Here is a 23,495-nt window from a genome sequence, read left to right as displayed (position 1 = left end):
TCCTACGATCCAAAAGAAAGCAGGAGAAGGAAAGGAAAGTGGAAAACAAAGAGAACAGAAAACAAAGATTTAAACAATAGATCCAAATCCAAACATTCCAATAATTACATTAAGCGTAAATGGCCTAAATATAATGATGGCAAGGCCAACAGCAGCAGATAGGGTTTCTGAAACACGTCCCAGCTCTTCCGGCTGTAAGAAACGCACTCTGAGTGTGATGGTGCGGGTGGGGAGAGAAGAAGGGAGGGGGAGCTGTACCATGGAAATGCGAATCGGAAGAAAACGGGAAGGACTATGTGCCTGTCGAGCAAAGTAGACGTCACAGCAGTGAAAACCACCAGTTGTGCGGTGGGGCTTTACTTAACGATAAAGGGTCAACCCAGTGAGATGTAAGGATTGTAAACAGGCACACATCTAACACCAGGGCTCACAACACACAAAGAAACGTTAGAGAGCTGAGAGGAAAGGGGTGAACGCCCACTTACAGCTGGAGCCTTCAATGCCCCTCTCAGCGCTCAGTTATAGAAAGCAGACAGGGGCGCCTGGGTGGCTCAGTCAGTGAAGCATCCAGCATTTGACCTCAGCTCAGGTCTTGATCTTAGGGTTGCGAGTTCAAGCCCTGCATTGGGCTCCACGATGGGTGTGAAGCCTACAAAAAAAAAAAAAAGGCAGATAAGTGCAGCGAGCACACAGATCTGAGAACACCATCAGCAGTTAGGACCGAAGACATTCCAGCCAGCAGTCGCGGATGTATGTGTGTCATATTCACCCAGGAGAACTGTCTCCTGGGCCATAAGATAGATGTGAACACATTGAAGAGAAGTGAAATCGTGCCCAGTATGTTCTCTAGCTGTACTGGAATTAAACCAGAAAATAAGCAACAGAAAGATTTAGAAAAATCTCCGAAGAAATAACACACTTCTTTTTCTTTTCTTTTTAAGAGGGAGAACACAAGTTGGAGAGAGGGGCAGAGGGAGAGAGAGAGAATCCCAAGCAGGTTCCACGCCCAGCATGGAGCCCAACATGGGGTCAATCCCATGACCCTGTGATCATGACCTGAGCTGAAATCAAGAGTTGGATGCTTACTGACTGAGTCTCCCAGGTGCCCAGAAACAACAGACTCCTGAGTAATCTGTGGGTGAAATGGAAGCCTCAAGGTAAATTAGAAAATATTTTGGGGCACCCGGGTGGCTCAGTCGGTTAAGCGTCCGACTTTGGCTCAGGTCATGGTCTCGCAGTTTGTGAGTTCGAGCCCCATGTCGAGCTCTGTGCTGACAGCTCGGAGCCTGGAGCCTGCTTCAGATTCTGTGTCTCCCTCTCTCTCTGCCCCTCCCCCAGTCATGCTCTGTCTCTCTCTGTCTCTCAATAATAAATAAACGTTAAAAAAATTTTTTTTCAAAAAAATTAGAAAATACTTTGAATGGAATCAAATGAAATACCACATATTATATCCACAGAATATAGGTACAGCAGTGCCTCGAGGGAAATTTATGGTATTCGATGCACATGTTAGAAATTCAACGACATGGGGCGCCTGGGTGGCTCAGTCGGTTGAGCAACCAGTCCTTGATTTTGGCTCAGGTCATGATCCCAGCATTGTGAGATGGGGCCCTGCGTCGGGCTCTGCACTGGGTGTGGAGCCTGGTTAAGATTCTCTCTCTTCCTCTCTCTTTGCTCCTCTCCCCCATTCATGCTCTGTCTCTTTCAAATTAAAAAAAGAAAAAAAAAAAGAAATTCAATGACATGAACGAATCCCAAGCATTACGCGAAGCGAAGAAAGCCAGGGGGAGGTACAGAAAGCCAGCAAAACAGAGACTCAGCGGGCACTGCGAAGATAACAAGATACTATTTCCCACAAGGGCAAATTTGCAAAGACCGATTAAAGATGGTGAGGTAATGAGAGGCAATGGCACGACGTATTTACATGTATAACGTACACACCATTTGCTCGTCTCAGAAGCACCCTTTCCTGACAGCCACAACCGGGACTACAAGGTATTCGTGTCTTTATGGGGACACAATCGGTATAAAATGTAATTGAATTACATCTGGTGACAGGGAAGTGGCTACATAAACCATGGCGTGTCCAGTCTCCAGCACCACAGAGCATTTGAGAGCAGGGCCTGGTGCCAGCGGCTCTGGCAGGAAAGCGGCAGACGGGGAGTCCTGGGGTTCGTGTGAAGGAGTTTCTCCATTCAGGAATAACAGTGTAAGGGGCACCCGGGTGGCTCGGTCGGTTAAGCGTCTGACTTCAGCTCGGGTCGGGAGTTCAAGTCCCGCATCGGGCTCTGTGCCGACAGCCCGGAGCCTGTTTCGGATTCTGTGTCTCCCTCTCTCCGCCCCTCCCCCACTTGCCCTCTGTCTCTCTCTTTCAGAAATAAACATTAAAAAAAAAAAAAAAAAGAATAACAATGTGAAACCAAGGACATGATGACCCAAACTCTGGAGGCCTTTGCGGGGCACGAGCACAAGAGAGAAGACGAGGCTTTGTATTTCGGAAAAAGCTGAGGCCAGGGATGAGACAACAGAATTCTGGGAATAATTTTCTCCCCTAAGTCAGCCAATACATTCCATTTGCAGTCACTTTCACCAAACCTTCCAGTAAGTCAACTTTATCTCCTCAGGTGCTCTTTGAGGTCGTGGTGGCTGGCCTAACACTGAGCACACAGCCTGTGCCCTCCAGAATGACACGGTCCAGTTCAGGGACAAGCACATCACAGTGGTATAAGGCAGAACGAGTAGGGATCTGCCAAAGTGGTCCCGGCATGGGGTTGGGGGCAGGGGACAGTCAAGTGATGTAGAAAGGAGGGAGAGATGAGAGGAAGGATGTTTCCATCCCCTTACTGGCCTGGGCACCCCCAGCCCCACTTCCCACCCAGCAGCATCCGCACGACACACAGCACCAAGAGGACCAGAGGGGGCTCCTTTGTGAGAGTTCGAAGATTAAGAAACGTTTTATTGATGGAGAATGTGAGGCAAAGGGTTCCGGGCTCCTTTTATGGTGAATCCCAGGCAGGGCTGCAGCATTTTAGCTGATGCTGGGAGAAGGTTGGAGGCTCAGGCACCACAGCCCACGATGCTGTGTGGGTGTGATGAGCAAGATGTGAGAACTGGGGCCCACCCATCAGAGGAGGCACCAGAGAAAGAACCGCCCGGCACTCAAAAGGCAGAAAGCAAGCTTGGCCCTCGAGAGGGTGTCATGATGGCATTCGGGTCAACAGCATGATTGTGACGACTCTTTCCCAGCTCACACCCCCCTATCTTGCACTCCTTTGCTAACTTCCTTCTGGCCCAGCTCTTGCCTTTTCCTGACCTTTCCCCCATCCTTGTTTTTGTTTTCTTTTTAATTTCTTCCCACCAGTAACTTCCTTCTGCAATGTTGATTCAGCTGTTGCTCCTTTTGTGGGAGAGGCAGGGGGTGGAGGAGCCAGCAGAGACAGCTGCAGAGGCTGGAGGCAAGCACGCTCCAGTGGGGGTGAGAAGAACAGAGCGGAAAACAGTGTTTGCCCTCGTAAGTGCTCCAGATAGTTCTCTCACTGGATCTCCCACAGATCCTTACAAACGGGCAAAAAGCCATTCTGCCAGGGCAATGGAGATGCTTACTGTAATCCAGGCCACATAGGTGCTGGGGCAGCCAGGTGAGCATAGAAAGTAGGGAAGATATTTGAGAGGTTAGAGTCATTTCTAGCCACCTACTGTCCTGAATGCTGGCCTAGGTACCCTCATCCCCACTTACCACCCAACTACTACCTTCATGTCAAGCTTCCCTCCATGGGGAAGCATTCCTGGTTTCCTAACTCACCTAAAGGAAGGACAGCTTGAGGGGGCTGCTCAACACTCATCAGAACAGAAAGATTAACCAACAGGCTTGACGCCGAAAACCTGTTGGAGGGCAGAAGAGTTTGGCTCTAAATTCAAAGGAAATTGAGCCAGAAAAAGTTAAGCAATGATCAACTCTGGGGGAAAACCAGAAAGTTGCATAAAGAAGAAGATGTAATTCTAGAATGTCCACTTGGCTCAGCAGTGCACATTTACGTGGTTAGAATAATAAAAGTACTGAGCCTGGATGAAAAATGAAACTGTTTATTGTTCTACAGAGATGTGAGGGATGGGCAGGGGTGTGAGGAGCTAACATCCTCATCACCACAACAGGCCATAATGCCTTCCCAGGCCCCTAGAATCTAATTTCTCCTTTCGCTACGAATACCAGGCTGACCCATGGGGCTCCAGTAGGTCAAAGGGGCCACCTAGCCCTAACCCAGGTCCCAGGGTCATTCCTCTCCTTATGATGCTTATCAAATTGCCATTTCCTGTTCAGTTTATGGTTTCTACCAATGCCAAATATAGCCAGTTGTGGACATCTTTAGTAGCGTGTGCTCACCGAAAGTCTGTGCTGCCTTTGTCAAAGCAACTTTGCACCTTCTGACCCTATGTTAATTGACTCAGTTTTCATGATTGCCTTCTAAGCTCCTCTTGCCCCAGGGGCCTAGTTTGGGGGCATGGATGCTGAGCTAAGAGAGCAGTTTTCACTTGGGGTCCAACAGACAAGCCACTGGGAGTGGTAGTAGTCTCTTGACACTCAATCCCTTTCCTTCTCTGGGTCTCAGTTTCCCTCACCCCTTCCCTTCATTGTGAGGACAAATGAAGACATGTGAAAGCATCCCACAAAGGGCCAGGCACACACAGCATGTGCCCAATAAACGTAAAGTAGCAAATCATAAAAAGATGACAGAGACAAGTTCCCAGCGATATGGAGCTTCCAATACAATTATAGCAAGTTTTTTTTTTTTGTTGTTGTTGTTGTTGTTGTTTGTTTGGTTTTTGGTGGGTTTTTTTGAGGGGAGTGTCTATATCTCAATTTTTTTCTTGTTGAATTTTCTGCTTCTACCTTTTAACTTTTGAACCTGGGGGGAAACAATTTGCTTTTTCTGCATTGGTTTCTTTGCATGTAATAGATAGGAATTAAATTCTTTCCTCCATTTCCTCCTGGAAATGCAGTGCAAATGAGAACCTGGCTTCCCCGAATGTTGAGAGCATGAAGGAAGGATACAGAGGAAGGCACGGCCACCGAGGCCTCCAGGGCCACTGGGCATGGCAGCACCTGGCCCTGCCCTGCCCCAGAAGGTGGCTTTCAGGGCAGGCTGAGATTTTGGAGGAACATGTGAGAAACTTTCTCACACTCTTTCCAGCCAGGCTCCCTGGGAAGGTTTCTAGCAGGCTCACTTTCTTTTATTTTTTTCTAAAAGCTTATTTATTTATTTTGGGGAGAGAGAGAGAGAGAGAGAGAGAGAGAGAATCCCAAGCAGGCTCCGCACTGTCAGTGCAGAACCCAACGCGGGGCTTGAACTCATGAACCACGAAGGCTCAACTGACTGAGCCACCCGGGCACGGCATACCAGAAAGCTGCCATTTCCCTCCGCCACCAGGGCTTCATGCGTTAGCCAAATGTAATGACCTGTCTCATCCCTGAACTCACCTGTGTTATCTCTCCTGAATGGTCAGTTCTGAAGCCCTCCCTACCTGCCCCTGCATTTCCCATCCTAAAGGGTCCAGCCCGAATGCCGTCTCCCCCACAAATGTGTCGTGTCAGTCGTGTAGAGGTGAGGGACAAGGACCCGGTGGCTGCCTAGCTGTGTGGCTGGGTGACAAGCGGCCCCTTCTGGCCCTAGGCCCCTTGCTGGCCAGCGAGGACAGTGATCACTGGCCTTACATCCCTGGGTGAGTTCCAGGCCAGTGGGGACACAGAACAGCGCCTGGCCCTGAGAAGGTGACCGAGGAGCAGGTCCTGCATGACTTTGGCTTTGCTGGTCGCACGGCTGCAGCAGAAGCTCGACCCCTGTGGCACCCGAGCAGCCACAGACCATCTGTATGTAAATGAGCTTAGCTGCACCCAAAAACAGGCAGAACCCTGCTCTAGACCAGTGACTCTCTGGGGACAGAGGACAGTGTGTGGGAGAGGAGGGACTACACCCAGGACCTGGAAATCCCGGCCTAGGTGCTCGGCTGGGTGCCTGTCAGGAATGCAGACCCACTGGTCCGCGCCCAGCCTGCTGGATCCGGATCCTGGCCTGGGGTGGGGCCTGCGTGACCCACTAACACACACTGTGGTGGTCTGATCATCAGCAGGGGACACAGCCCAGACCGGACTCTGAGCCTCAGGCCCCCACCAGGCCTGCACCCAGAAGGCACTTGGTGCTGGGGAGGAGGCTGACGAGAACATCAGAGCTGGGGGGGGGGGTGGGGGACAGAACCGGGAGCACCTGAAGCTGAAGTGAACCCTAGGGGCCTTTTTCCTCTCCGAAGAAAGCTTCTCCCCTGGCCTCTCCCACCGGTTTCCAGTTTCCTCCTCTTCCACAGGGGAGAATGAGGCATCTCAAGTGGCTCCCCAACTCCCCCCACACCCCAGAGGTGGTGATCCATCGTGTGCCTGCCCCACCTGGGTCCACATCACCCTTGCGGGCATCCGGCTGGGGCTGGGAGCCTCTTTCCCAGTCTCCATTGGGAGCACTCCAATGAAGTGCTCCATTTCTGTCCACCTGCTTCCCGTCCCTCCCCTTTGGTTGTGGGCCCCAGTCGAGAGCCCAGAAGGACCTGTCCGGAAAGATCTCACCCTTCTTCACCTGGGGAGACCTTGCAGGCTGGGGAGCAGTCTTCTTCCTCCTTCCTGTTCTGTCCCTCAAGGGAATAGCGGCACCTCTCCCTCGTGGGGCCCCCGGGTCAGTCTTGCTTCTGGAGGCCGCCGGGCAGGGGAGCAGTGGTGGCCCACATGCCTGGGCTCTGGGAAGCCTGGGCTGCAGTCCCGGGTCCCCGCGGGGCTGGTGGCTGCATGGCCGTCGCCCGGTTCCTGAAAGGTGTCTTTTCTATCTGTACAGTGGGGGTGAAGGGTCCGCCTCTCGGGACGCTGAGATGAAGTACCTGAAGCTCTCAGAAGAGCCTGGAAAGACGGGGGCAGGGCAGGTGTCAGGGCCAGGTGCCCAGCCCACTGGGGGCTGATGAATGACAGACAGTAGGAGAGAGGGAGATGTCATTCTGGCAAGGCACCCAGGAGCTGACTGAGTGGGGTGACAGTGAGGTGGAGCAGGGGGAGGGAACACTGGCCCTGACCCAGGTGTGACCCCATCCCCAAGGGGAATTGCCCGCTGAAGGTCACATGGGCTGCAGGCCGGGCCGGGCGGAGCCCCTAGGCTGTGTGCTGCATGGGCACCAGGGAGACCTAACCCTTTCCGCACTTGAGCAACAATAAAAATTTCAAGTCAAAAAAGGCAAGACCCAGAAAGCGGCGGGAAAAGGTGGCAGGAGGCACCTCTGGGCAAGGGGATCAAAGGGATTTTAACTGTTTAAAATAGTTTTCTCTATTTTCTAAATTGTTTACAACAGCCACGTATTAATTTTACAACCAGAAAAGACTATTAACTATAAATTACGTTACTCAGACCGTGAAACAAAGGCAGAGAACCTAGCGGTTGCCTAGGCCGGGGAGGGGGGAGGAGAGAGGGTGGAAGGAGAAGCCAGAACCCGAGCTGGAGGGTTTGGGGTGCAGGGCCCTGGGGCCGCCCCCGGAGGGCCCAGGCAGCACTGCTTCCCCTCGGGGCAGAGCAGAGCAGAGCAGAGCGGGCCTGGAAATCGCGCCTTCCCTGGGCCTCTTCCTCCCGCCCCCTCCGTCACCACTTCCTGCACTCGACCCCGGCATCACGCAGTGAGTCGGACACATTTTTGCCCAAAGAGTTTCCAAATTCGGGAACTCCACGGCCCCAGCCTGTTTGAGCTTCCTGTGGCGTTCCTGGGCGCGGTTCCCACCCCGGGAAGCTGCGCCCACAGGCGCCCAGGTCGGGGACCTGCCGCGCCGTCCAGGAGCCAAGAGGAGGCGCCAGTGCCCCACTCCCGGAAATTCGTCTGGTTATGGAGATGCTCAGACGACAAACGGCCCCGCAGAGATTCAAACCGGCCATTTTAACTCCAGAAGTCCCTGAAGCAAAGCCAAAGGTCACGGGGTGGAGGCCACCACGAACCCAGCTCTCTGCTCTCCGCCCAGCGTGTCAGGTGCCCACCCGCCTGGGGCCAGGGTCGCCAGGACCGAGTCACCTCTGTCGGGCAGTACGACCGAGGGGCAGCTGTGCACGAGTGCCGACGTGACCCCCATCGCCCTGACGCAGCCACCCTCCGGCCGTGCCCCCTGGGTCTCCAGGAAGGGCCTCTCGGGGAACCGGGCCGGGCAGAGGACGGCGGGACTCAGAGCCTGCCTTAGTCTTCCAATTTGTAGCCGGTGGATCCAGCCCACCGTGCGCAGAGCGGGGTACGTCTCAGCCGCCCGCCTGTAGCGGGGTGTCCCATGCTAGTCCCCGATGCTAGGAAGGGTCCCGAAGATGGAGGAGAGGGAAAGGGAGCTGCCCTCTCAGCCCGTCACCCCAAGCACCCAGGTCGGGCAGGAAGGGCTGGGGTCAGACGCAGGGTTTTGCCCCTGCCAAGCCCACCCCCGACACCAAGAGTCCCCACGCCCCAACCTGAGCTGAGAAGCAGGACGTGTTTGCCGCCTATCTTCTATGGGCCACTGGAATCTACGGAGTGCGCTGCGGGCAGGTGCTTCCTGGGGCTCTGCCGGTCTCCTCAAGAAGCCTACGCTGGCAGCCCCATTGCAGAGATGGGTAAACAGGCTCAGACGTTCCTGATGCGAAACTGTCGGGGGGTCGCCTGGGTGGCTCAGTTGTTGAGTGTCTGACTTCGGCTCAGGTCATGATCTCGTGGGTCGTGAGTTCAAGCCCCACGTTGGGCCCCCTGCTGTCGGCGCAGAGCCAGCTTCAGATCCTCTGTCCCCTTCTCTCTGCCCCTCCTCCACTCATGCGCGCTCTCAAAAATAAAGAAAACATTAAAAAAAAAAAAGAAAATGTTGGGGTCAAGGAAGAATTCTTGAGGTGTCTTCGGTGCAAAAAAGGTAGTTTTTTTTAAAGCACGGGGACAGGACCTGTGGGCAGGAAGAGCTGCACTGGGGCTGTGAGGGGTGACTGATCATATACTTTCAAGTTGGGAGGGGGTCAGGGACAGGGTAGTCTCTACGGATTTGGAAGCAAGGTTTCAGGACCTTGAGGGGCTTGCTGCTGTTAGGAAAAGGTCATTTACTGTCTAGTAAAACCTTACTCGGGAGACCCTTCAGATGTATACCAGGGGCCATATGCTTGGAGGAAGACGGCTAACCTATACCTTTGGCAGGTGTGTGTGTGTGTGTGTGTGTGTGTGTGTGTGTGTGTGTGTGTGTGTGTTAGAGATAAAGGAAGTTTCCAAGGGGTTTTTACAGGATCCTGGAGGTTGGGCTAATGTCAAACTAAGGTTGCCTTTTACCCCAGCAAAGAATTAACATAGAGGCATCTAAACTCCCAGAGGGAGGTCACTCTGCCCGTCCCAAGTACTTGTCAATGGCTCGAAGTTATAAGGAAGTTTAATTTTCTTCTTTAGCCTTTGTTCTCCACATCAGTGCCTACCTTGCCTAAGTCGCTCCGATGCCTGGCCACCTCCCTAGGTGCGTGCGACCCGGATCTTCCTTTTCTGAGTGAGGCCCCAGCATCCTGAGACACCCCCCTCCCCAATCCGGCCAGGCAGGGCTGAAGGGAGCCGAGTGCACGGGGAGAGGAGCTGGAGGACCTGGTTGGCGGGGCGGGGCGCTGCCGCCGGGAGGCTGGTGGCCACCCCCGTGACCACCCCAGGAAGGACGTCCTGACCCTGGGCACGTGGCGAGGGCAGGGTTAGGAGTCCATGTCCCAGGGCCGTGACTGCGCGCGCCAAGCTGCAAGGGGCCGCTCTCAGCGCAGCTTCCGGGGGTCTGGGAAACCGGCTGCTTCGCCAGGAAGTCCCTCCGCGAGGGCCCGGGGGACACCGAAGAGCGGCGGGGCCGCCTGCACCTCCCGAGGGCCCCCCCCCCCACCGACCCCGGCGCCCCGAGGTCTTGAGGCCGCTGCCCAAGGGCGGGTCCTGGGGAAGCGCGTCCCCGCAGCCCCGCGTCTGCGCCCGGCGGCCAGCCCAGCTCCGCTCTGTCCGACGCCCCGCGAGCGCCCTCACGCGACGAAAGAACGAGTCGGCGAGAAAGCAGAGACTCCGGGTCCCGCAGGGAGGGGGCGGGCGGAGACGCGGCTGAGCCGTGGGAAGGGCGGAGCGGCGGGGAGGGCGGGCCAGGGTGGCCTTGGAGCGGAGGTCGCGGCCTGGGGGCCCCTCTGGGGAGGTAGGGGTGCTGCAAGCAGAGACGGAGAGCAGGGCTAGAGGCAGGAGCCCCGGGGTGGGGGTGGGGGACTTGGGGTAGAGAGAAGGGGGCTGTTGGGTTGAATGTGGCAGGGAGAGGGGGAGCCAGAGAAGATGACACCTCGCTTTTTGGCTCGGGCAGCTGCGTGGGTAGCGTTCGTTGGAAGGCAGATATACTGCTGGGGCAGGGACAGATTGGGATCAGAAGCAAGAATCCGGTTTTGAGATTTTCACTACATTTTCAGGTGAGATGGAGAGATCCAGCTGCAGATGGCAACGTCAGGATAGCAGGATAGGGTGTGGAAAGCACGAATAGGACGAGGGCATCCAGAGGGACCATGGGACAGATGGAGAGAGAAGGGGCCCCAGGACTCTCAACGACTCCCAACTGATTCATTTTGTTGGACTTTGTTTTCCCTTTATCGAGAAAGCTTGCATTGCACAGAAGAGGCAAAAAGCAAACCCTAAAATTGAACCTGTCCCTCAGGCCTTGAGCTGGCCGGGTGCTAAGATCACCACTGGGTTAGGCAAGGGACCGCGTCCCTGGAGCCGGGAGCCAAACCTTGGCCTCCCTGCCTCCCAACGGCTCAGGAGAGGAGGCGGGTTGGATGTAGAGGATACCAGTGGGTTAGTGATTGGGTCATCAATGCCGGAACCCTTAGAAGGGAGCTCCTGCTGCAACGTTCCCTCCCTCCCTGCACGGACTGCCAAGCGGCACGATCCTCCGGGTGCCCGCTGAGTTTCACCTGTGCCGATGCCCTCTTATCAATGAGCTCATCTTTGCATTCGCATGACCTCAGTAATCACCTCTGCATTCTCATATTATATCATGGCACAGCTGTGGACCTGTGGCACGGCACCAGAGAACAAGGCTTCTCTCGTGACACCCTCTGAAAGAAGTCGTAGGTGCTGCTGGATGGGTGTGGACTGGGTTGTGGGTGCCACCTTCTCCACATTCTAGAAAGCCATCTGTGGGGCTGACTGACACCCACTGCATCCAGAAGTACAACCAGTGCTGTTCACAGCCGGGCAAGAGGTTCTAGCTAAAGGAAGCTGGGTTCTCCTTTAGACCAGCCTGGTCTGGCAGATGCTGGTCAGACATCCACGCTGGCCACCGGGCAGGTAATAGCAGGACGGCTTTTACAGAGTGGGGAATGCTAAGCCTGGGAAGGGCTTCTGGGGTTTCTTCCAGTGACACATTTCTCTGTGGCTTCAGACTGGGTCCGTACTATGAAGTCACCCCTGTGTGTTCTGGTCTGATGTCTCTGAGGTGCCTTCTTCATCTACAAATGGCCTCATTCACTGTTGGAATGTTCTGGAACTGGATAGGTTGGCTCCTGCATGGCGTGGCCAGAGACCACCCTGAACGGGACCTGCTATCAATCCAAGTAGGGCGTGTCCACTTGCCACGGTTTTGCCTTTTCTAGAGCATCATATCCTCAGTAAAGCCTGGAATATATAAGTGGATATGAATTCCAGCTGGTTATGTGGCCTTGAGTAAATCACAGATCCTGTCATCTTGGCCTTAAGCGGCCCATGTGGTCATGTGTCCAACCCCCGCTGGGTGAGTACCTCTGTGTCCTTCCTGAGAAATGGCACCTAGCTTTGCCTACAGCAGAATCCTCTCCGAAATCCATTTCGTGTGGATGGATTTCCACCGGGCTCCTGGACAGGGTTGAGTGGTGAGTGCGAGCACCCAGGACCTTTTCAGTGTTGGGGGGGAAGAAGGGGGGAGACAGAGTGTGGCCGCTGCTCTGGCTGAGTCTGGACTCCTGTGTGGCCCCATCCATATCCTGGTTTGTGCTATACTTTGCTCTAGATTCGCCGGCTTTCTGTCTCCAACAGCACAGTGGGCTCCTTGAGGATGGGCGTCACACCCACCCAGAGGTTGTTTTCCTGAATGCACCATCTGGGTTGGATACGTGGGAGCCCCTGAGCTCAGAAAGCAGAAGGCGCCTGTCAGAAGAGCAGGACTCACTCAGGTCCTGGTCCCGGAGCTTCCCAGCCTGCGATCTGGCATCGCTTTACCATTTAAATGGTCAAGTTACACCAGTCTCAAGGAATCGTTCTGGGGAGTAAATGAAACCATGTAGAAAAAGGTGAACACGAAATAAATGTTCAATTAGAGTTAATTAACTTAATTAAGCTAATCAAAGTTAATTAAGACAAATGGACTAGATCAATCAAGGGTTGTTGGGGTGCCCTTAGATTCAACCATATTCCCTCTCAGTTCCCCACTTTAGTCCCCCCTCCCTCCCCTCGCCCTGTCCTGACTCTTGTTTTGCTCCCACGGTGCTTTTGGAGGGCACAAGGGCTGTGTAGCAAACACACTCATGTATTTTTTTTTAATGTTTATTTACTTATTTTTGAGAGCGTGGGCAGAGAGAGGGAGAGAGAATCCCAAGCAGCTGTCAGTACAAAGCCTGGGGCTTGATCCCACAAACCGGGAGATCATGACCTGAGCAGAAAGCAAGAGTCCCACACTGAACAGGCTGAGTCAGGCATCCCAACACACTCGTGTATTTTCAACGTGCTTGGTCCCCGACCCGGCGGTACCCATCATTCTCCCAGGTGCTAGCGAGGCCGCCTGGATTCCCGCGAATGCCCACACCTGCCCCGGGCGCATGCGCGGCGCCGGCGGGGAGAGCGCGGATCCCCGCCTCCCGGCTCCGGTTTCCGCCCGGTCGGGGGCGCGCGGGACCAGCTTCCGGCCGGCGGTGCGGCGCGCGCAGACGGTTTCCGGCCGGCCGGGGGTGTCGCGGGAGCATGGGGAAAGTGAGGGGGCTGCGGGCCCGGGTGCACCAGGCGGCGGTGAGGCCTGCGGGGCCGGCGGCGCCCGGCCCCGCGCCCCCGGCCCGGGAGGCGGCCCCCGCTCAGGCTTCGGCCGGAGGAGTCGGGGCGAAGGTGAGTGGCCTCCGCGGACCCCGGGGCGGTGTGGCTGAGCACCGAGGTCCGAGGGGACCCTGCGGCGGGCACGCCCATCGTACCCGGCCCTGCGCGGCCCGCTCCCTCGCTCAGTGATGTTTTCGGGGTTCGTCCGGGTTCTGGCCGGCTCGCCTCGGCGCTTCCTCCTGCCGGTGGTGGTGGGCCGGCCGACCACGTGTTGTAACGTGGGCGGGCCCGCGGGCGCGTGCACGCGCTTAGCCCGCCGCCTGGAAGTGGGGGGCTGGCGGGGCCCCGGGGAGCGGAATGCGAGCGCGGACAGCCTGGTTTGCTCTTCCCTACGGCCCTGACCTCCGTTCCGACCAGGGACGCTCAGCTGCTGAGGACGGAGCTGCCGTTTTAACACGCGGTCTGGCCCTTACGAACACCGTGTTGGAATAACACCGTGTCGTTCACGTGTCCTAAAACTCGCTCCTGTGAAGTGTCCCGTTCAGTGGGCCTTCTTTAGTGTTAGGTTCACAACGTAGTTCGGTGGTCCCTACACATTTCAGAACATTTTCATCACCCCAAAAAGAAACCCTGTACTTATTTTTTTAATGTTTGTGTATTTATTTTAAGTTTATTTTTGAGAGAGAGAAAAAGCGCAAGTGGGGGAGGGGCAGAGAGAGACTCTCAAGCAGGCTCTGCATTGTCAGCACAGAGCCCCATGCGGGGCTCCCAACTGGAACCGTGACCTCCTGACCTGCGCCGAAGTCTCAGGCTGGACCGACGGAGCCCCCCAGTCGCCCCTAGAAATCCTTACTATCCATCATTCTGGCTACGACGAGTCCACTTCCTGTTTGCCTGCGGCTAGCTGTTTGTGTCCAAAATCCGTTTTGTGTGCGTGGGTGTCCACGGGGCTCCTGAGCGCGGTTGACACGTGAATGCTGGCTCCCAGGGCCAGTGTCGGGGAGGAGAATGTGGCCCTGCCCTGGCTGAGTCTGGACTCCTGAGCGGCCGCTGCGGGTGGCATCCGTTGTGTGCAGGTTTGACCGCGCTGACTTTTCGTATATGGTGTAGTACCGGCTGTGGCCTTGTGTGTCTGGCTTCTTTCAGGTAGTTTTTTCTGAGGCTCGTCCTTATTTCTAGAGCAGTGTGTTTATGTTTCATTCTTATGGGTGAAAACACCCCATTGTATGGTTGCTACTCCGCCACACCACGTTATCTTCATCGTTCCCGAGTTGGTGGAAAGGTGGTTTCTAATTTGGGGCCATCGTGGACGATACTGCCGTGGACATTGGGAGTGGAATTGCTGGGTCGTATGGAACTTTGTGTTTAACACAGTGGCTGCCCCGTTTTACATTGTCTTCAGTAACATGAGGGTTTCACTTCCTCTGAATCCTTACCAATACTTGTTATTGGCTATGCTTTTGATGACGGCCATTCTGATGGACGCGAGGTGGTATTTCATGGCTTTGACTTGCATTTCCCTAAGGGCCGATAACGTTGATCATCTTTTCATGAGCTTGTTGTCTATTTGTAGATCTTTTTTTGGAGAAATGTCTGTTCAAGTCCTTTGCCCATTTTGAAATTGTGTGTTTCGTTGTTGAGTTGCGAGAGTTCTTTCTATATTCTGGATGCTAAACACCTACCAGATGTATGTGCTTTGCATATACTTTTTTCTAGTTCTGTGAGGTGGTGTCTTTTTTTATTTTCTTTTTTGGTATTATCCTTGGAAGCACAAGTTTTCATTTTTTACAAGGTCCAGCTTCTTTTCTTTTGTTGCTCGTGCTTTTGGTATTGTGAAAAGTCAACTGAGGGGCTCGCGGAGCACCGCAGACAAGACTGCATGGGGACTGGGGGGGGTTAAGCAGAGTTTGGTCACGAAAAGAACCTTTGCGCTTCATGTCCTTTAGCAATTGATGTGGGGCTTATGTTATGGGTGTTTCTGTTTTCGGTGCAGAGAAAGGTAGGACCTTCATGCTGTGTAACTGCCTCCCTCTCATCCCCTTGCTGTGCTGCTCCTGTTCTGCAGGCTGTGTCTGTACGTGTTACAACCCGACCTTAGGTTCTTACGGTTATCTTTTGTAATTAGCTATATGTTTACCTTTAACAGGCTTCTTGTTTTGTTTTGGATTGTTGTCTGGTAACATTCCTTTTCAGCCTAAAACACTTCCTTAACGTTTCTCAGAAGGCAGGTCCGCTAGCGACAGATGGTCTCGGCTTCGGTTTATGTGGGATTCTCTTTATTTTACGTTCATTTTTGAAAGATGGTTTTGCTGGATGTAAGATTCTTGGCTGACTTTCGTCTTTCCGCACATTGAAATGTGATCCCACATGTTCTGGTCTCCATTGTGTGTGAGGTCAGCTGTCCGTCGTATTGGGGTTCCCTGTAGGTCGGGGGTGGTTCTCGTTGCCTGTAAACGTGACTCTGACCTGTCTCAGTGTAGTTCTCTTTGTACTTACTCTGTGTGGAGTTTCTTTATCCTACTTGGAGTCTTTGAGCTTCTTGCACGTATCAGTTAGTGTTTTGCTCAGATTCAGCAAGTTTTCAGCTATTATTTCTTTGGATATTTTTCTGCCTCTCTGTCTCTCTGGTACTTACCGGGGACACCCGTAGGCATGAGTATGGTGCTCTAAGACCATTCGTTTTCCTGCGAGGCTGTTTGTCTTCATCTTTCTGTAAGGCTTCTTCTTTCGTATTTCCTTTCGTAGGGCTCTGTTCTTTTTCTCTGCTTCCTTTCGCTTCTTGTTGGCTGAGTTGTGGTGGGGGCGGCGTGGGGGTACGGAAATCCTTTCTTCCTCCAGCTGGGATAGGAGAGGCTATCCACCTGCAAGGTCTAAGGTCAAGTCTGTCTCTTCCCATTGGACCTGCAAGTTGACCTTGAGTAGGGCTGCAGCTCCCCCTGCTGGTCCCAACTCCCTTTATTAATCTTCGTAGTGAAGTATCCTAGCACTGGGCGGGGAGGGGGGGAGGGGGGTGTTGCCTGGTCGTTTTACTTGTTTATTGGCCTGGCTCTGGACTATGTGAGGTCTGCGTGCAGCCTCTCATCTCCCTGCTTATGCTCTTTTGTTTTTATCTTTTAGCCTGACCAGGTGGGTTTGTCTGAGCCGCTTACTGGTCCAAGATTGTGCTTGAGCCCCCGTGTCCCATTAGGTGTTTGCTTCTTACCACTGGATGTACGCGTGTGGCTCTGGGCTGCGGTCACAGTTCAGGGAGTTTACATTTTGGAAGCCCCGCTTCCCAGCAGGGACTAGCAGCTTGGAGACTCGCTGTGATACTCCTGGCCCCGCACAGCCTTGAGCTTCGTGCAGCCTCCAGCTGCTGCCGCTGGGAGTTGCCCCTGGGCCACAGCGGCTTGTTGCCGAGCCAGTGTCTGCTCGGAGGCTGCGCCTAGGCCCCTGTGCCGGTCGGCCTCTGCCCCGTGTTGTGTTTGGTTTGGGGAGCACTTTCTCGTGTGCCCCATACGGTTCTGATTGCCCTTGAGGGGCAGCCTGGGCCTCCAGCGTTGACCGTTGCCCACAGGGCGCTTGCCTCTCTTTCTGATGTGGCCTCTGCTGAACTTCCGCTTGCGCTGCTGTGTACTTACCTTGTTGCTGCTGGTGTTTTGGAGCTACGGACACCCCCACCGTCTGCCTGGATCGCCAGCGTTTTCAACGACTCCCTAGACTTGTGAGTCCCCACAGTCCATTCCAGATAAAGTCCCGCCTCTGGCAGGACCTCTGTGCCCACACGAGGAGGGGGGCAGGGACAGCCTCAGCTTCTCCCTGTTGACACCCCTGTCTACAAGTGGGCGCCGGGGGGCGGCCCCTCGTCATCTTCTTGGCTTGTTAGTACCTGTGGCCTAGAGAAGCTGGGATGAGGGGTGAGGATTGCTGTTCCCAGCCTTCCCTGCCTCAGGTGGTGCTTCTGTCCAACAGGTGGGGGCAGGGCGGGAGAAGGGATCCCCACCGTCTGGCTCACCTTCTTGGACTAGTGCCTGTGGCACAAGGTGGGGGGATCGTTGGCAGCTGGGAGCTGGGGAGCCAGGAGTAGAGCTCCCAAGGGAGTTTCTGTAAGGTGGGGGTGGATAACAGGGCATAGCTCTTAAGCCATAGATTCTGTTCCCTTTTTTTTTTTTAATGTTTATTTATTTTGAGAGAGAGCAGGATGGGGGGTATGGGGGGAGGCGGGGTAGAGAGAGGGAGAGAGAATCACAGGCAGACTCCATGCTCAGCACAGAGCCTGACATGGGGCTCGATCCCACGATCCTGAGATCATGACCTGAGCCGAAATCAAGAGCTGGATGCCTAAGTCACTGAGCCACCCGGGCGCCCCAATAGATTCTTTCCGTTCTTGATGAGATTTTTAGTTTTCTTCAGTTAAATGGTTTTTGGGAGACAGCCTGCCACACCCCTCTCCCTGCCCATCTGGCAGAGGTTCCATATAACCCTGGCTCTTAATCCCTGTGCCGGCCAGGCCAGGTGGGATTCTCACGGTGGGCAAAATCCTCCTGAGCTCAGGACACAGCCAGAGTTCGAGGGAAACAGCCCACCGTGAGTGAGAGTCGGCATCAGAATTAGATGCCGTGAGGGCAGAAAGTGGAATTATCAGATGGAGACTGTGAAATAGGTACGTTCAAAGTGTAGAAGTAAGAGAAGTGAGGAAAGAAAACGTTGAGACTAGGCAGACGAGAAGAGAGAAGCAACTGATGGAACTTGTAGAACGAAGGGGATAGCTGTTGAGCTCCAACACGGAGTAGGTAGACTCCTAGTTCCTAGCCACGTAACGACACTGTGGTCCTCCGAAGACGTCTGAACAACGCAGCATCGACACCTGTCGTGTTGAGTTCTGAAACCTTGAAGCAGTTGGATGTGGAGTACCGCTGTGAACGGGGTCTGAATGGCTGTGCAGAAAGAAGCGGGGATTGGCCGTGTGCACACTAACGTGGGCGGCCCGGCGTGCACCCTGCCCCTGGTCTCCTGTGGCTCCTCCTTGGCGGGAGGACTCTGCCGCGCTGGCCTTCCCTGCTTGGTGCTCCCAGCCGCCCCTAGGCTCCAGCATTGCCCCTGTGAGTTTTCTGTCTCTTATTTACCGACTTTCCCTCCCACCCTGAGAACTCCCGAGGAGCGAGTCTGGGCTTCTCTCGCAGGTGTTCTGTGCGAGCTCCGGGCTGCAGGCCAAGCCCACACCTTGGGCCAGTTTCTGCCTCACCCCAGTCCTGTCTTGGTCTGTGACTCCCCTGGGGGTCAGTGCTCCAGTCCCTCTGGGGTCCCTGTCCTGGAGCTGGGACCCGAAATGAGTCAGGTGGGCCTGGGAGGTGGGCTCAGCAGCGTGTGACTGGCAGTGACCGGGAGGGTTTTGAAGTCTCCGTGTGGGGCTGATCGTGTGTCGGAAGCTGACCTGGGGGGAGACGATTGAGGGGGAGCAGTGGCTGTGAAACGGGGGAGAGTGCTGTGGAAGAACGAGGTGGCGCAGGTTCGGAAGGGAATCTGCTTCCTGTCCCGGTGCTTCTGAACGTGGAGCTCGTGTTTCTAGTCGCTGCCAGTCCCGAGTCTGGTCTGAGACGGTCTGCACGCCAAGAGCCAAGCCCACTTGGTGGTTTGAGGGGGGCGGGAAGACGTGCTGCCTTAGGGCCCCAGGGTCTGAGCCCCCACTGGCCCCCGGGCTCAGCTTCGGTGGGGGGGCAAGGGTTACCTCCCCAGGCCCTCTGAGCAGGAGCTGGCCCAGCCTTGAGGGCTCCCCCTGCTTTGTGTCCGGCCTTACGTTTGCATTCTGGAGCCACAGGGAAGTCTCACGTCTTCTTTCCTTCTTAGGAATGGGCTTTCGTGAACACTGATGTTTTTGCCGGGACCAAGATAGACCCCAGTGCCTTGGTGCAGAAGCTGGACCCAGACACGAGGAGCGTTGCTTCCATCAGGAGAGGTGAGAATGTGCGGCTAAGGTCTGGGTGTTTGTAGCACCGTGCCAGGCTGGGTTTAATGTGCTCACGTGTGGGCTGGGGCAAATTTCAGGTTAACCTATACGTTGCTTGTTTCTTTATTTATGTGTTTATTATTTTTTATTAAAAAAATTTTTTAAATTTTTTTATTTTTAAACTTTTTTTTTTTTAATGTTTATTTATTTTTGAGAGAGACAGAGACAGAATGCGAGTGGGTTGGGACAGAGAGAGAGGGAGACACAGAATCCGAAACAGGCTCCAGGCTCTGAGCTGTCAGCACAGAGCCCGACGTGGGGCTTGAACTCACTAGCTGCGAAATCATGACCCGAGCTGAAGTCGGACGCTCAACCGACTGAGCCACCCAGGCGCCCCTAAAACTTTTTTTTTAATGTTTGTTTACTTTTGAGAGAGAGAGCGCAAGCAGGGGAGGGGCGGAAAGAGAGGGAGAGAGAGAGGATCCCAAGCAGGCTCCACGCTGTCATCGTGGAGCTCGAACTCCGGAACCGTGAAATCATGATTCGAGCCAAGGTCAGACGTCGGATGCTTAACTGGCTGAGCCACCCAGGTGCCCCGTCTTCAGGAGTTTTTTTACATTGAAGTTACTCCTCCAGAGCTGACAGATGTCTTCCCCCGCATGCCACCCTGTGGCCTCTCCTCCACCCTGTCCCACCTCCCCCAGTGGTCGTGAAGCTGTTGGTCTTCTGCCCTGGGATGGGCTCTGCCTGTTTGGTCGTATGGGCTGGGCCGGCGTGCCGCCTGCCTCTTGGGGCACCGGGTCTCTCCCTGCACCGGCCGAGCGCTCTGCCGAGTGGGCGGGCGGCCAGGCGGGGGACGGGGCTGCTTGGCCCACGCTCTCACCTTCTCGTTTGCTCCACACGGTGGTCCTTGTGAGCGAGTGTCGTGTTTGTGGCTGCATAGCTGTGGCTGTGCGCAGCCCAAGGTAGCAGAGGCTCAGCCTGGAGTGACCGAGCCCGGACAGATCTGCTGTCTGATGAGCGCCAGGCTCTTGCCACTTGCCGTGGCCCTTTGACGTCTCCCTTCCACCCAGAGGTGTGGCGAAAAGTAGCCGTGGAATGTGTGGCTTTTGCTCCTGTGGCAGCTGACCGACGTCTCAGTGGGAGCCGTGTCCACCGAAGCGCGGGGCACACAGATTCCTACCTCCCTGAGAGGTGGGCGCTGCGGGGGAGAGGTCAGCCGGGCTGTCTGGGCGCTGGGACCCCGAGTCCTGCGCCTGCTCCCGGCCTGCCTGTAGCGGGGTCTCTGTGAGGGGCCGGCCCCAGGTGGAGACCCAGGGCAGAGAGTGGGAGAAGCCGTCTGTACGCCTGTGCCCTGAAGGTTCAGAGGGAGTAGTGGGGACGGAGCGTTAGTGCAGGTGTAGACCGGCACGGGACCCTGATGATCCGCATCGTTGGCTGCTGGATTTTGGAGCATCTGTTCACTTGGTCTGTCAGGTGAGCGTGGCATTTGCTGGGCAGGTGTGCCCCGCGGCCTGCCTAGGAGTTGCGTGGGGCTCCGTTAGCCGTGCTGGCCAGGCAGCGCTCCCGTGTCTGAGGGGCCGGTGCACCTTGTCCCCTTCACGGATGGTGCAGGGTGGGGGGGTGTGACAGTGTAGGGGCTGGACTCTCCCTTTGCTGAGCTCAGATGATGTGGCCCCACCTGGGAGTGGGGTGACGGCAGGGCCTCCCTCTGGCACTGCTGGCCCGGTTCCCTGCAGGACACGGTCCGCTCCCCTCTCCCCACTTCTCTCCTCCCTCCCCTCCCCGCCTCTCCTGCATGGGAGACCGGCTGAGGCTGAGTTCCCTCCTTAGGGGTATCCGCAGCCAGCACCAGCGGCCCTGGGACCCCACCCAGCCCTGTTGAACGTGGTTTTCGTCACTCTCCAGTGCATACCGGCCAGTAGCCCAGTGGCTCCCGCTTGGCCATTATAGGAGCTCAGAAGCCCCTCCCGTCTTTTCTGGTCTCCTCTTGAAGATCCTGGATCCCAGACTGGTCCTCCCGGTTACTGGCTATATATGGCCAAGTCCCTGCCATCTCCTGATTGGGTCCTAGCAGCCACTGCAGTCCTGTGGGGGCCTCCGTGGGAGCCCCTGCCACGGCAGCACCTTGGTGTGTTAGCTGACCTGCCGGCAGATCTGGGACCTTGCACTCACTGAGCAAGTCTTCTGCTCAGCAGACAGAACTCGGTTACCTCTTGCCTTTGCACTGAGTCGGAGGGCTTTTTAGAACATTCCAGACCACCGTAGGTGGCATCGGCTGCTCAGGGAGCACAGCCACCCAGAAAGAGCAAGATGTTACTTTCAGCAAAGGGAACACTAGAAGTCTGGGTGATGGGGACCTGAAAACCATAAGGGAGGTGGCCAGGAGGAGGGGAGGAGAGAAGGAAGGAAAGTACTTTGTTTTCTTTCTGAGCTGGGCAGTCAGTTGTGGTCACAAGAAGAGATGAGAGCAGCTCAGGAAAGATTGTGCTGTACTATCAGGTCCTGGAGAGGGGGACACAGCACCCAGGGCCACATGGATGGACGCACCAGCGTGGTTAGGATTGTGTTATACTCTCAGGTCCTGGAGACGGGGACACAGCACCCAGGGCCACGTGGGCAGACGCGCCAGCGTGGTTAGGAGGCTGAAGATGGGAATTGGCTAGCCCCCAGCCAGAAAGGTGTATTTTTAGGATATCAAGATGTCCTAAAATCATACAGAAAATTAAACATTTACAGCAGGAGAGGGCCTGGACCGTGGGTGTGGAGCTCAAAGCATGGGGTGTGTTGGGCAGAGCCGTGAGGGCCTCAGGGGGAGGCAGGGGTCCTGGGGACCCTGAGGTGGGCAGGTAGCCTGGGGCGGGGCTGCTGAGGGTTCGGAGCGTGGGCTCCGGAGCCTGGAGAGCTGGCAGCTCTCAGCGGGGGCACTGGGTCTGCTCTGGGCCTCGGTTGCTTATCTGCACACGGGACACGTAGTGCTGTTTTTGTCCTGTTTGGCCTGTTTTGGTGAGGGTGGGTTAGCAGGCGGGAGGCGTTTGACACCCCGCTTGGTTTCAGTCCGTGCCCGGCTCAACGCTGCAGAAGGCACAGCTCCTCCCTGCTGGCCCGCGGTGTCCGGCCGCCTCTGGCGACAGGTGGCAGTGTTCCAGCCTCTCCCCGCCGCGCCTCCCTCTTTGCCAGCGGCTCTTCCACCTTGGCCCGGGTCACCTCGCCTCCCCTCCGGCCGGTGCCCTGGGTCCCACGGGGAGGCGACGGGCCGCGTGGCTCCCCGGGTGTGAGCTGGGGCTGCTGGCCCGGGGCAGGTGCGGGCCCTGTGGAAGGTGGCATCTGAGGACTCAGCTGCGGCTCAGTCACCTGCTGGGTCGTGAGGCCGAGGGTGTCTGCCGGCCTGGATTAGCGCAGACGCGTCTCTCCCACGAGCCCTCACCCTGAGCTGAGTCACAAATAGAACTGCTGTCTGCCTCTGGCCATGAGGCCACCCCGTGCAGGGGTGTGTGGTCCGGAGGCGGCCGAGCCTGCTCGGGGAGGAGCCCTGGCCTGCTTGTAGGTCCGTCCCCTGGCGCGGACAGATGCCTGTTGTACGTCCCCACCACGTGCACGCCTGTGGCCCCCCCTGCCCCACATGCACACCCGTGCTCCTCCTCCCCTTGTGCGGACTTGTGCTCACACTAAGGGGCCTGTTTGGCCCCGTGGGTGCTTTGCTGGTGGCGTCTTTCCTGTTTGTACGTGGAGCTTTTGGGAGCCTTGCTGGCCGGGGAGCCGAGTCTGTCCCTCCTTGGGCCCACCTTCCATTCCAGGCAGGGGTGCTGAGCTCCCTGTGGGGGACCCCCTGGACTCTGTGTGGTGGCCTGTGGCCCCTGTGGCGCCCCGTGGGGGCAGGAGGATGTGGTGTAGAGCCAGAGGCCACCCCTAGTTCCTGCTGCAGACGGCGCCCCCCCCCCCTCATCCCCCATCCCCCATCCCCCATCCCCGGTGGAACTCGGCTCTGCCCTGGGGGTCGGGGTCTGTGGGCTCGTGGGTCTGGGCGTGAAGTGGCTTCGAAGCTCCTCTGCATCCATCTTGGAGGGCCCAGGGCAGGTCTGGGGTGAGCGTCCAGCTCCCGCGTCCTTCCCTGGCACGAGACACCCTGTGCCCTTCCTGTTTCTAGCTGTGTCGTTCTCTGTGCTGCAGAGTCGCAGGAGACAAGTGCAGTGTGTTCTCACACAAGCACCCAGGGTGTCGGGCCAGTACTCGGTCCGGGGCCTGAGCCGGGCAGTGCCGGCCCCGGGACTCAAGCCCAGCGAGGCAGGCAGGCTGGGGCAGGCCTGGAGGAGGATGGGCCTGGCCAGGGCTGTGGGAGGGGAGAATGTCAGCATCACTGCCGAGCACGGTGGACACGCTGGGCCGGCGCGCAGGCTGCCAGGAGGCACTCTGGGGGCTGACGAGTCTGTGGCGGGAGAGGGTAGGGAGGTGGCGCTGGGACCAGGCCGGCCCCGGGCTGCGGTGGAGGGACGTTGCTGCGGGGACCCCCGGA

General features: G+C 56.2%; 1 protein-coding gene and 1 long non-coding RNA gene across 2 annotated transcripts in view; one reads left to right on the top strand and one right to left on the bottom strand.

Annotated features, from left to right (window-relative positions):
- Positions 1–618: 618 nt before the first annotated feature.
- On the bottom strand, positions 619–8,751 carry LOC122198515. The gene is made up of 3 exons (XR_006193025.1): positions 8,502–8,751; positions 6,621–6,934; positions 619–649 (listed from the first exon to the last, which is right to left on the bottom strand). It is a non-coding gene; the product is annotated as an uncharacterized LOC122198515 (long non-coding RNA).
- Positions 8,752–12,978: 4,227 nt separating this feature from the next.
- SLX9 (SLX9 ribosome biogenesis factor) overlaps positions 12,979–23,495 on the top strand; it is a 36,025-nt gene continuing 25,508 nt past the window's right edge. The window contains exons 1-2 of the mRNA XM_042955992.1: positions 12,979–13,128; positions 18,883–18,991. Of these exons, the coding sequence (XP_042811926.1) occupies positions 12,991–13,128; positions 18,883–18,991 (247 nt within the window). The 5' untranslated portion in view covers positions 12,979–12,990. The remainder of the gene's footprint in view (positions 13,129–18,882; positions 18,992–23,495) is intronic.

Source organism: Panthera leo, chromosome C2 (genome assembly GCF_018350215.1).
Source record: "Panthera leo isolate Ple1 chromosome C2, P.leo_Ple1_pat1.1, whole genome shotgun sequence".
NCBI lineage: Eukaryota > Metazoa > Chordata > Mammalia > Carnivora > Felidae > Panthera > Panthera leo.
Note: the sequence above shows the minus strand (reverse complement) of the source record. Positions and strands in the feature narration are given on the sequence as shown.